Below are 12,944 nucleotides of genomic sequence, written 5' to 3'. Positions count from 1 at the left end.
TCAAGAACATGACATTTCTTAGGGAAGCATACTCAGAAAGGATTCAAATCACAAACAATATGCTATGAAGAGCATATTTAAGAGCAATACCTTGATCTGAAAGCCAGTCTGAAGCCTTGTTTGGTTGATAAAATCATACTCTGGTATTCCCCAACCAACTTCACCAACATACTCATGTTTATATTTTGCTGGTAAGCTTCTGTTTGAGGCAGGCCTCCATAAATATCTGAGATCTCCACTCTTTTCCAATGCTGGGCGTTTTTCTCCTATATAGGAAGTGTGCTGATGAACTTTAGTTAGATGATCTTTTATATAATCTGGGCCTTAAAAAGACAGAAAGAAAGACTTTTTAAAAACTCTACACTTGGGGCACCCGGGTGGCTTAGTCGGTTAAGTGTCTGACTCTTGATCTCAGCTGAGGTCTTGATCTCAGGGTCCTGAGTTCGAGCCCCAGACTGGGCTCCATGCTGGGCATGGAGCCTACTTAAAAACAAAAACAAAAACAAAAACAACTCTACACTTTATTCTAAAATGTTGTTGTCATTTTAAATGGTGAAAATAATAATAGCTAATGATTATATGGCTTGACCAGGTTCTAGGTGTTATTGTAAGCCTTTTAGATATATTAGTTCAGTTAATCCTTATAACCGTGAGATACGTAATATTGTTTTCTCCAGTTTATAGGTGGGGATATGAGGCACAGAAAGACTGGTTACTCTTCTAGAGTCACGTTGCCAGACCGGCCGTCTCACAGGTTGGGCTTTTAATTGTCCCCCACTCTACTGCTCTGTTTAGAACCAACTTAATACAGATATGTCTTAGATACTAAAAACCCTCACTTGTGCCACACTTGTCGGATGTGGGCTTTCAGACATTGAGGTGTTTGATGTAGATAGATAAAATCCTGAAATAAAAATTAGGAAATTTCCCAAATGTATCAGAAGCAACTGGAAAATGGGGACTCTCAGATGAGAAGGGCAGCTTATAACAGATGATGACCAAAGGCAGGGGTATTTAATAAATATCAGTATTTTAAATGTAAGACAGTGAACAAAAAGGAATCCATGAATTGTGGAAGTGGGTAAAACAAGCAAACATAGGAGAAGGTCTGGGAAAGGATCACTGAAATAAACCTGATATTGAAAGGTGAGGATGTGAAAGGTAAAGGGGAGCAAAGATCTATGGGAAGAATGGTACTGATTTAAAGTAGAAAGTGAGCTGCTGGCCAGGAAGAGTCTCAGAAGTCCCAGAACCAGCATAGCTGCAAGACTGTATGGCCAGGTTAGGGATGCAAAGAAGAAACTTCATTCTCATTACCAGAAGTTGACCAGAGACATTGGAGGTAGAAGCTGTGCTGCGGTCATGATGTCACCTGAGTCTCTCCTGGCGCTGGAGCTCCTTTCATCCGGCTCTCGGCCCAGGGAGCTCAGTGTTTGCAGAGCACACAGATGGGCCAGGGCTTTGACCAGGTACTCCAACAGAATGGTCAATATGCTAACAAGTCCGTGCTTAGAAAATTGTCTAAGCTTTCCCAGGGAGTGGGGGACATAAGAAATTGCTCTTCAGACACATGATTTGGGCAGATGTTTTCACAGCTTCCTAATCACCATCACTCCCCATGATGCACTGAGTATTCACTGTGGCTAATTTCCCTTAATGAATACATTGGGGCTTCCATTTTATTCACGTCGGGTTTTCCCTCAGGTATAACGACTTCGGTAAAGAAGAGAATGGCCAGAGCATGAAAAACTGTTTGTTTGTTTTTTTTCCCCTCAATGTGACAGGGGTTGAAGTCTTACCTACAAAACTCCTGTCATAAGGAAATTTTTCAGGGTCCTCTGTACGCAATGAAATACAGAAGAACGGTGGTTAGTCTTGTTGAAATTTCAGTGTATGTGCAGGCCAGTGTTTTCCCAAATGTTTCATCAAATGCTGCTCCCATGAGTGCACCACGAAGATATATGTGTGGGAGGCAGGGGTGTTTTACAGTCAAAAACACATCTGGGAACATGGCTTGCTACCTTTGCCTTTTAGATATTCACAGCATATGAAAGCATATTAAAAGCTCTGAGAAATCCTATGGTAAGTAAACCTGTTTACAATTAGGTAACTCAGTGTTTCCCAAGCTTATTTAAACATGCATCTTTCCTCCCTACTGGGTCCTGTTTACACATTCTGCAGATACCAATGGACTTGGGGAAATACGGAGCCTCTCTGTAATGTTTCAGTTATCATTAAAATTTTGTCATCACCACATGCTACTACAGATGTGAGAGAAGATATATATTTGTAGTTAGTTCCTTAGTCACTCTGTGGACTGCAATTCATTTTTAAAAAGAGCCACGACTTGACAGCAGAATCAAAAGCACTTAGTTTCAGACAGTGTAGCTAAAGGTACACATACTCTGCAAACCAAGAGTATGTTTAAGGGGCGATGGGATGGGCAGGGGGCTTCAATCAGGGTTCTCTGTGGCTTTAGTCAAGTCACTGGATTTTTCTAAACTCCTGTCTCATCTGTGCTTTAGAAATAGTGTGATGCGATATTCATGGCACAGGAGATTCCTGGGAAGACCCTGCCCCGGGCACATAATGGACTCAGGCATCTGCCTTAAGAGACAGAGGCAGCTAGACGCCATAGCGCAAGCCAGGCCCCACGTTCACAGCAGATGCTCCAGAGCCAGCCCGGTGTTTACCAGACCCAGATGTCCACATAGCACGGCCCAGCCAGCAATACACAGAGAGGTGCTTTCCTTAAGGAGACCACTCCCCAGGTGTTTGGCTTTAAGTGAGCCATTTTTGCTCTTCTAAACCTCATCCTCCAGATCCTAGACTCTATGCTGGCTCTGATTTGTGTTGAAATTCTAGATTTACCGTTAAGGATGTGGTTTTTGACTCTAAACTACTGCAGTTTCAAATCCTGGCTTTGTCTTAGGCTGGCTTTGTGACCCAGGAAAAGTTATTCAGCCTCTGAGTTTTCGGCTCCTTATCTATAAAATGAGCCTGGTGATGCCTACCTACCTTGTGGCCATGTTGAATGGAGAGGAGAGAATCAATTTTAAAGAAGTGCTTAGGTGAGAATGTGGCATATAATATACAGTTAATATTATTGTTAGTGTATTTTCCTCTTTTTTTGTTTGTTTTTGATTTTTATTTGATGTTTTGTCTTACTTGTTGAATTTTTAAAAAACATATTTTAGGAGCTTTCACTGATGAACGATTTAGTCCTTACTGTGAACTTCAGATCCTTTCCAGAGGGAAAGGATCTAGATCAAGGGTTGGTAAACTTTTCTTATAAAGGGCCAGAGTGTAAATATTTTTGGCTTTGTAGGGCATACCATCTCTGTCTCAACTACTCAACTCTCCCATTGTAGGGCAAAAGTGGCCATCAACAACATGTAAACAAATGAATGTGACTATGTGCCAATAAAGCTTTATTTATGGACATTGAAATTGTAATTTCACGGAATTTTCGCATGTAACAAAATATTATTCTTCTTTTACTTTTTCCCTATTTGAAAATGTAAAAGCCATTCTTTTTTCACCAACCCTACAAAAACAGGTGGCAGGACAAATTTGAACCAGGAGCCATAGTTGGTTGACCTCTGCTCTAGATGGTAGGAAGATGGTGGACGCCAAGGGAGCAGATTGCCACAAAGGCCGAAAAGAGCACAGAGAGGACAATCTGGGAGGTTTCCCAACAAGCTTCATCTGCTGCCAACCCTTGAGAAGGACCCAGCTATGGCATGTGTCAGTAGAAAAAGAGAAAATTCCATCTCTGAGGCAAATGTCTCTTCCTTCCTTCCTTCCTTCCTTCCCTTCTTTTCTTTCTTTCTTTCTTTCTTTCTTTCTTTCTTTCTTTCTTTCTTTCTTTCTTTCCTTCTCTTCCTTCCTTTCTTTCTTTCTTTCTTTTTCTTTCTTTCTTTCTTTCTTTCTTTCTTTCTTTCTTTCTTTCTTTCTTTCTTTCTTTCTTTCTTTCCTTCTCTTCCTTCCTTCCTTCCTTCCTTCCTTCCTTTCTTTCTTTCTTTCTTTCTTTCTTTCTTTCTTTCTTTCTTTCTTTCTTTCTTTTTTTTAGAATTTATTCATTTATTTGACAGAGAGAGACAGAGAGAACACGAGCGGGGGGAGGGGCAGAGGACAAAGCAGTCTCCCTGCTAAGCAGGGAGCCCGATGTGGGGCTCGATCCCAGGACCCCAAGACGACGACCAGAGTGGAAGGCAGACGCCCAACCAACTGAGCCACCCAGGCGCCCTGAAAATGTCTCTTTCTGACCTCTTTACATTTGTGGTGTTTCACTTACTAATCAACTCCTTCATTCATTTATTCTTTCACTTATTTATTTATTCAACAAGTATTTATTGATCTATATGTCAGGCACTGTTCTGCATGCTGGAGATAGAGAAGTGAGTAAAGCAAGCACCCTGCCTTCCTGGAGCTTACATTTCCTTTAAGAGGCAGGCAATAAAAGTAAACAGTCTTTCATTAGCTTTCATTTGACTCATCATAAGAACATCCTAACTAGTCTTGGCTGGTCTCCATCCTGTCTAATCCATCCTCCACACAGCTGCCTTCATAAAGGGAGCTAAAACTCAGTTAAAATAAATACTTCCTCTCCTGAAAAAACATGAAATGGTTTTCTACAGTGCTCATAATTTTTTCCATCCAGATTTCTTGGGATGGCTGATTAGTGTCTTCATAACTGACCCTAGCCTACCTATTGATTTTTACCTTCCTTCACTTTTTCTCATTATCCCAAAATTCATCTTTTAAGGCTTATTGTGAGTGATGCTTTTCTAGAAAATGCCCCTAATCCCCCAAGTCAAAATTAGATACTCCCATGCTACCTTAACAGTAGTTTCTTTTAATTTCACTTTCCTTTTTATATCACATTTATTGGATCTGCTCTATTTTTAAGCTCCTAGAGGGTAAAGGCTATATCTTATTTATGTCTATAAGCTTTTTAAAAAGATTCTTTAATTGAAATATATTTGATATATAACTGTGTAAATTTAAAGTGTACAACATGTTGATTTGATACATATATTGTCATATGATTGCCATTACTGTGATAATTAACACATCTATCCTGTCACATAATTATAATTTACTTTTAATGGTTGGAATAATTAATATCTAGTTTCTTGGCAGGTTAGATGAAAATAATACACTATTATTATCTATATTTACTATGCTGTGCATTAGATCTCTAGGATTTATTTACTACTCTTTGCAAGTTTGTCCCCTTAAACATCTGACCTGGTCCCCCAGTCTCCGGGCCCTGGTAACCACCATTTTACTCTATATTTTTACGAGTTTGGCTTTTTTTGATTCCATGTATAAGGGTATCATATAGTACTTGTCTTTCTCTGACTTATTTCACTTAGCATGATGTCCTCAAATTCCATCCATGTTGTTGCAGATGGCAAGATGGCCTTCTTTCTCATGGCTTTATAATATTCCATTGCCTATATGTATTACCTCTGTAAACTCTTAATTGCCAGCATAATGCTTTGAACAAAGTTGGTCCTCAAGAAATATGTGTCAAATGCTGAAGTGAGTTGTTAGTTGAATAAATGAATTTGAAAATTCCATCGAAAGGGGTGCCTGGGGGATGCCTGGGTGGCTCAGTTGGTTAAGCATCTGCCTTCAGCTCAGATCATGATCTCAGAGTCCTGGGATTGAGTCCCACATTGGGCTCCTTGCTCAGCACAGAGCCTGGTTCTCCCTCTGCCTGCCGCGCCCCCTGCTTGGGCACGCGCTCTCTCTCTCTCTGACAAATGAATAAATAATTTTTTTTTTTAAAGGGGGTGCCTGGCTGGCTCAGTCTGAAAAGTGTGCAACTCTTGATTTCAGGGTCGTGAGTTCGAGCTCTATATCGGGTATAGAGATTACTTAAGATAAATCAATAAACTTAAACAGAAATCCATCATAAGACAGGAAGCATATAAACTCATATTAAAAGAGAAGTAAGCACTTCTTTAAGTATCTAAAGAGCATTCTACTTTCCAGATCTGCCGTAAATCCTCCTATTTTGGGTTTAATGATACGACATTTAAGGGGAAGGTCAGAGGAAAAACTGCTTTCACAACGTTTATTTTTAATAGTTAGAGACAGAGAAGGATGAGAGCTCATAGTAATATTACTTCATTTTATAATATTGCCTCATGAGGCCAATTCTCCACTTCAGTGACCAAAATGAAACATTCCAAGGAAATAAATTGAAAGGAATCAAGTGGAACATGGAAATGAGTGTTTTAATAAGTATATTTGGAAATCTGTTGACAATATGGGCATAAATTTGCCATTACAGATGCTCTGTGCAGAACAGCTGGGCTTACTGGGAGACTCAAGGCAAGACAGAGGTCAGAGGTGACCGTGGGAATGCGAAACTATGAAATGAACGCTAATGGATACATCTCACATATGCATGTGGGAGGAAGAAGAGAGGAGACGATGCTAGAAATTCATTTTTGCAACTGCTAATGTGAATAGGACTCTTGAATTCCAACAATTACCACAGAATGGACCCATGGACTGGAAAAATTTTAAGGACTTCATTTCAATCCCATTGGTGCAATTATGCAGTGGGTCTAACCATTAAACAAACTGAAAGATTAAGTTTGTCAGATTTCTGAAAAAGCCAAATAAAAATCAGGCAGAAACATCCTTGCTACATACATCTGTTCTTCTCTCAAACAATAAACCTCCTGTGGATAATCTGAAAACATGAGGGACAGCCTCCGATAGACCCAAACTGCCTCTAATAAATTCATGGGATTATTGTGTCGGTAAGGTACCTTATATGATAATTACATATGAAAGTATAAATTGGAGCTTAGAGTTATAAAGAAATGGAGATTTCACTTGATACTTATGCACAATTCAACCAATGGTTGAACATGAATGTGTTCATGTTCAATGAATATGAATTGATGGTACCCTACTGTGTGCCTGGAGCTGGGTGGGGGTGAACAAAGATTAATAAGATAGGACCTCTGTCTCTTTGCTTTTTCATATACTATAGACTGAATGACTGTGGCCCCCTCCAAGTTCCTATGTGAACTCCTAAGGCCCAACGTGATGATGGAATTTGGGCCTATGGGGGGTGATTAGGTCTTGAGGGTTGGAGCTCTCATGAATGGGTTTAGTGCCCTCATGGAAGAGACCCCGGAGCGCTCTCTCACCCCTTCTGCCATTTGAGGTTATAGCAGCAAACACGACCATCTTTGAACCAAGAAGTGGGTGCTCACCAGCCACTGAATCTACTCTCACCAGGTGCCTTGATCTTGGACTTCCCAGCCTCCAGAACCGTGAGAGATAAATTTCTGTTGTGAATAAATAACCCAAGGCGATGATATTCTATTATAGTAGCTCCAAACAGACTAAGACGCCGTACAACCTAAACAAGTCTATATTCATCTCCGCTAGGAAACATTGCTCTCATGACAGACACTGTTATTTATTGAAACTTTAAAGTATAGTTTGATCTATGTTTCATGTGCCTGCTTAGGTTTCCAGCCATTTCATGAGTGTGTGTCTTGTCTCTCTGCTTGTCAAGTCAGCCCTTGTTAGTTCCTTTCAGAGACACGAACGATCTTCTGTTCGCTTTGTGACTTCCACGGCATTCTGAGCAGTGCAATAACACTAAGCAAACAGTTGGTAATATTTCTTGAAAGAATGACTACTTTATCATTAAAGCTGCTGATATAATCCCAAACTGTAAAATTCTGTATTTTTCCAAGTGAGTGCAGAAAGAAGGCAAGATCAAAAGTTTTGCAAACATCCCTGGACTTTTACTTGGAAAATAAAACCGACAGACTTATCCTGACAAAACTTTGCAACCACGTGATTCTCTACAGATTCATCTCACCTGAAGGGGAAATATAAGTAGATAATAATAAATAGGTTTCATACTTCCTTTTTGGTTTTTGTCTTGGAAATTTTCCTAGTATCAACATGCATAAAATAGTCAATTGTATTACAAAGAACTTTTTACCATTCATGGAAACGGGCTCTAGATGTCGCATTGAAAAAGGATATTTAAAAGATTTATGTATGTAGCACTAATAAAAACTCATTATGAGTACTGTAAATAACAGGGAACCCATGGCAAATGGATTAAATAATAAGGAAAATTATTATGTCATATAATAAGATCTTCTGCGGTATGAAGATTCTGTGGTTGCTTAATTCAGTAGCTCAGTGATGTCTTCAGAAATGGAGTCTTTCCATCTGTGTGCTTTCAGGCAAAGCTCCCCTTAAGGTTCCAAAGAGGCTGTCGGTTCCAGGTGTCAAATGCAGATACCATAATGCCCAGAAGCGGGGGGGGGGGGGGGGTGTGTTTTGTCAGTGGAGAAGCCTTTCCTAGAAAACCCCAGATGAGTTGCTCTCTCATTTTATTGGCCAATATTGAGTCATTCATTTCTTCTGAAACCCAAGTACTGGTAGGAGGATTTAGATTTCAGTGGGACTGGCTTGAATGAATCAGGGTTTAACCCTGAGTCATGGGAGGTGAATGTAGACACCCAAACAAAATGCAGGTGCTCTAAAAGGAAGAGGGTGCATTGACCTTTGAGTTATCTGCTACAAAGCATATAGGGAAATGTTCCTCAAAGGAAAAAAAAAAAATCACACACACACACACACACACACACACACACACAATGTAACTTTTTCCTGCTTTGAAATCTACTTTTAAGGCTGCAACAATTATTTGAAGTCACTACTTCACCCTCCTTTGGTTTTTGATCATGATCTCCAATCATTATTATCTGTTTTGGTGTTTTGCTCTCCTACATGAGGATATTGCTTTATATTGAAATGATACAAAGAAATGGAGGCAAGGCAGGAGCTCCATCAGAACTCATCTTCTCAAAATGCAAGGGAGAGCAGTTGTTGGAGTTCCTCTCTATTTAAACATTTTTTTTAAAAAAGATTTTATTTATTTATTTATTTATTTATTTGAGAGAGCTCACAAAAACACTATCAGCATGGGGTGCCTGGGTGGCTCAGTTGGTTGAGTGACTGCCTTTGGCTCAGGTCATGATCCTGGAGTCCCGGGATCGAGTCCCACATCGGCCTCCCAGCTCAGCAGGGAGTCTGCTTCTCCCTCTGACCCTCTTCCCTCTCGTGCTCTCTCTCTTTCATTCTCTCTCTCTCAAATAAATAAATAAATAAAATTTTTAAAGGGGAGGGTCAGACGGAGAAGCAGACTCCCCGCCGAGCAGGGAGCCCGATGCGGGACTCGATCCCGAGACCCTAGGATCATGACCTGAGCCGAAGGCAGTCACTCAATCAACTGAGCCACCCAGGCGCCCTACATAAATAAAATCTTTAAAAAAAAAGCATTTCATTTAAATACATTATTTTGCATGAAGGCATTCACTTTTTATTTGTATAATAGGTCCCAGTGGAGACCATGGCTTAATTCTATTTTGCTGATGTTAATTGGGTCTCATTTCATTTCTGACTTTGTGATCTTGATTTTGTTATTATTAGGATTGCCTAAGTGACCAGTGAGGAGATGCAAATATAGTTAATCTGCCGGTGCAAATAAAAAATAGAAAAAGTGGGGTGGGATACTAAATTCTACAGATAGATTGGAAATAACATCAGCTAAGAATTACACCGGTTTTACCGCACTGGGAAGAGGTGAGAGAGTATACATTGCTCCATTAGTGCTCTGAGTAATGCTGATAATTTCCACCTAATCCAAAGAGAAGAGCATAACTAACACTGGACTGGATAGAAACAGCTACTCCAGTTACGGTGCTATGAATTATAAAATGTATCATTGACTTAATACCAGGTTTGCTTCAAAGGAGAAAAGAAAAGAAATTTACCACTTTAAATGTAGACAGTGATAGTAAGGCACATCACAATTACAGACAAGTTAAAATGTAATTTATTAAAATAACACTTTTTAGCAGAGGTGAAATATAGCAATTTCCTTTTCTATTCCCTCGATAAACAGTATATCAGGAAAGGATTGTCTATTTCTGGATGCCAGCAAGTGAATTCAATTGAGACCAGGGCAATTTAGACTCGTAAGTAGTATTTCTCACCTTGTAAATTATATAATAAACAAGAACAGGGGGCCTGGCTGGCTCAGTTGGTAGAGCATGTGACCCTTGATCCTGGGGTCGTGAGTTCCAGCCCCACATTGGGTGTAGAGAGTCCTGTTAAAAAAGTAGAAATGCCTAAAGGTATGCCATAAGAAAAAAACATATGAAACCTACTATTTGAATTATTGAGAAATATTTAATTGTAAAAACCAAGAAAGCAGTAATCAACACATAGATACTCTTTATACTTCTTGTACCTTTTTTGTTACACCTTTAACCCTTTCTACTTGGACCCCTGGGGGACTGGTTGTGCTCTCAGATAGTTAAAAGGATTGAAATAAAATGACTGCTTACTTATTCCTAGAATAGATTCACTATGCTGCCGTGCTCTGCTTTTGAAACGGATTTGTGAACAGGTGAACTATGAGACTCACAAAGCCACATGAGAGCAGAGATTTACAAATTACAAATTAATTTAAATTTTCTTATCACTCCATATCTGAATATCCTTACTTCGGGATCTGTTTTCCACCCCTGTGAGCCAACATTTCCTCTAGAATCCACTTGGCATAATAGAAAGAGCGCTTGGACAAGGAGAATAGCAACTGGGAGTTTGGTTTTAGCCTTGCTGCCGTTGGCTGAGGGAACTTGGGAAAGTCATTTTGTCTTCCTTGGTTAACCTCAATTGCTTCTTCTTCTTCTTCTTTTTTTTTTTTTTCCAACAACTTCATTGAAGTATAACTGAAATACAATAAACTGCATATATTTAAAGTGTACAATTTGTTAAGTTTTATATGTACACAGGTAACAGGTTTGCCAGATAAATATAGGATACCCAGTCAAATTTGTATCTCAGGTAGACAATGAATAATTCTTTTAGTATAAGTATGTTCCAAACACTGTGTGGTACATATACTAAAAACAGATTCTTTATCTGAAGTTAAGTTTAATTGGACATCCTATATTTTTACTTGCTAAATCTGGCAACCCTAGTCATGAGGTAGCCATCACAATCAAGATAAAGAACATATCCATCACCCCCAAGAGTTTCATCATGCCACTTTGTAAATCCTTTTTCTCACTCCCTACCCTTTTCCCGTACCCCAAGCAACCACTTATCTGCTTTCTGTTACTGTAATTAATTTGCATTTTTTACAATTTTATGTAAGTGGCATCAATACAGTATGCACTCTCTTTTGTCTGGCTTCTTACACCAAGCATAATTATTTTGAGATCGTCTTTATTATGATGTGTACCAACAGTTTATTCCTTTTTATTGCTGAGCTGTATCTTGCTGTATGGTAGGCAACAGTTTATCCATTTTCCTGCAGATGGACTTTGAGGTTGTTTTCAGTGTGTAACTGTCACAAATAAGCTGCTATGAATATTTGTGTACAGATCTTTGTATGGAAATGTGCTTTCGTTTCTCTTAGGTAAATACCTAAGAGTGGAATAGCTGGATCATGTGGTGGGTGCATTAACTTGTTAAGAAACTGCTAAATTGCTTTCCAAAGGTTGTATCATTTTACATTTCCACCTGCATGGTATGAGAATTCTATTTTCTCCACATCTATGAAATACTTGGTAGAGTTGGTCTTAATTTTTGCCATTCTAATAGGTATGTAGTGGTGTCTCATTGCAGTTTTATCTTGCATTTCTCTAAAGATTGATGAAGTTGACCATCTTGTGCTTATTTGCCATCTATACGTCTCCTTGGATGAATTATCTGAATCTTTTGCCCATTCTTTAATTGCATTGTTCTCTTAGTGAGAGTTTGAGAGTTATTTATATATTCTGGATACAAGTCTTTTATCAATATATATTTTGCAAATATTTTCTTTTAGTCTGTCCTTGTATTTTTATCCTCTTAATAGTGTCTTATGGAGAGTAATTTTGATATAGACCGTTTTATAAATGTTCCTTTATGGATCACACTTTAGATGTTGAATCTAAAATATCTTTGTCTACCCCAAGGTCACAAAGATTATCTATGTTTTCTTTTATATGTTTTATAATTTTAGGTTTTCATGTGGGTCTATGATCCATCTCAAGTTGATTTTTATATATGATGTGAGATACGGTTTGGAGGGTTCAAATTTTTTTGTGTATGGATATTTAGTTGCTCTAGTACCATGTTTAAAAGATTGCCCTTTCTCTGCTGAATTGCCTTTGCTCCTTTTTTTTAGATATATATATGTATATGTATATGTATATATATATGTCTCACTAACTATATACATCACTAAATGCATGCCTGCATGCACGCACGCATGCACACACACACACACACACACAGTGGTAGTGTACTGGGTCCCTGTATAAAATGCATTTCTTACTGTGGGCTGTAGTCAGAAAAGTTTGAAAGCTGTTGATATAATGGTCACTCAAATTACTTTTTTCTCTCTCCTACTTTATTTCTCCCCACTGAGTTTATATCACTCTCCCAGTGTAATCCACACTCTGCCCTTTCATTCAATATTTCTTGTGGTTTGCAGGTGGTTTATGGCAAAGCATTTCCTTTTTCATTTGTTTTGCTTTGTTGGGGGGCATCATGATGTGGAGAAAAGAGAATTCTATTTCATAATAGGTGTGTGGCTTTCTTCAAAATACTTAGTTTCTCTGGCTCAGTTTTTCTTTATCTGAAATATGAAAGCACATCTAATAACCTCATACAATTGTTGTAAGAACTGAGAGATATTGTATGTAGCATGTGTATGCCATGCCCAGACATGTCACTGGCACGTAACAGACGCCTGATGATAGCTATTACCATATTATGTGCCTTCTGACCACCATTTCTATTACTCCCCTCACCTGCCGGGCTTGTTCCTTCTGCACTGATGCTACTGTAGCCTCTATGAGATTAGCCCTGAGATGAGCAAA

The 12,944-nt window shown here is 38.9% G+C and overlaps 1 protein-coding gene across 1 annotated transcript in view; it reads right to left on the bottom strand.

Annotated features, from left to right (window-relative positions):
* SPMIP2 (sperm microtubule inner protein 2) overlaps positions 1–12,944 on the bottom strand; it is an 86,800-nt gene that overhangs the window by 48,171 nt on the left and 25,685 nt on the right. The window contains exon 2 of the mRNA XM_028104339.2: positions 91–323. Within this exon, the coding sequence (XP_027960140.2) occupies positions 91–323 (233 nt within the window). The remainder of the gene's footprint in view (positions 1–90; positions 324–12,944) is intronic.

The sequence above is a fragment of the Eumetopias jubatus genome, unplaced genomic scaffold, assembly GCF_037043125.1.
Source record: "Eumetopias jubatus isolate StellerSeaLion01/CBP00866 unplaced genomic scaffold, mEumJub1_p1.0 scaffold_2, whole genome shotgun sequence".
Classification (NCBI taxonomy): Eukaryota; Metazoa; Chordata; class Mammalia; order Carnivora; family Otariidae; genus Eumetopias; species Eumetopias jubatus.
This window is presented reverse-complemented; position numbering and strand designations above follow the sequence as displayed.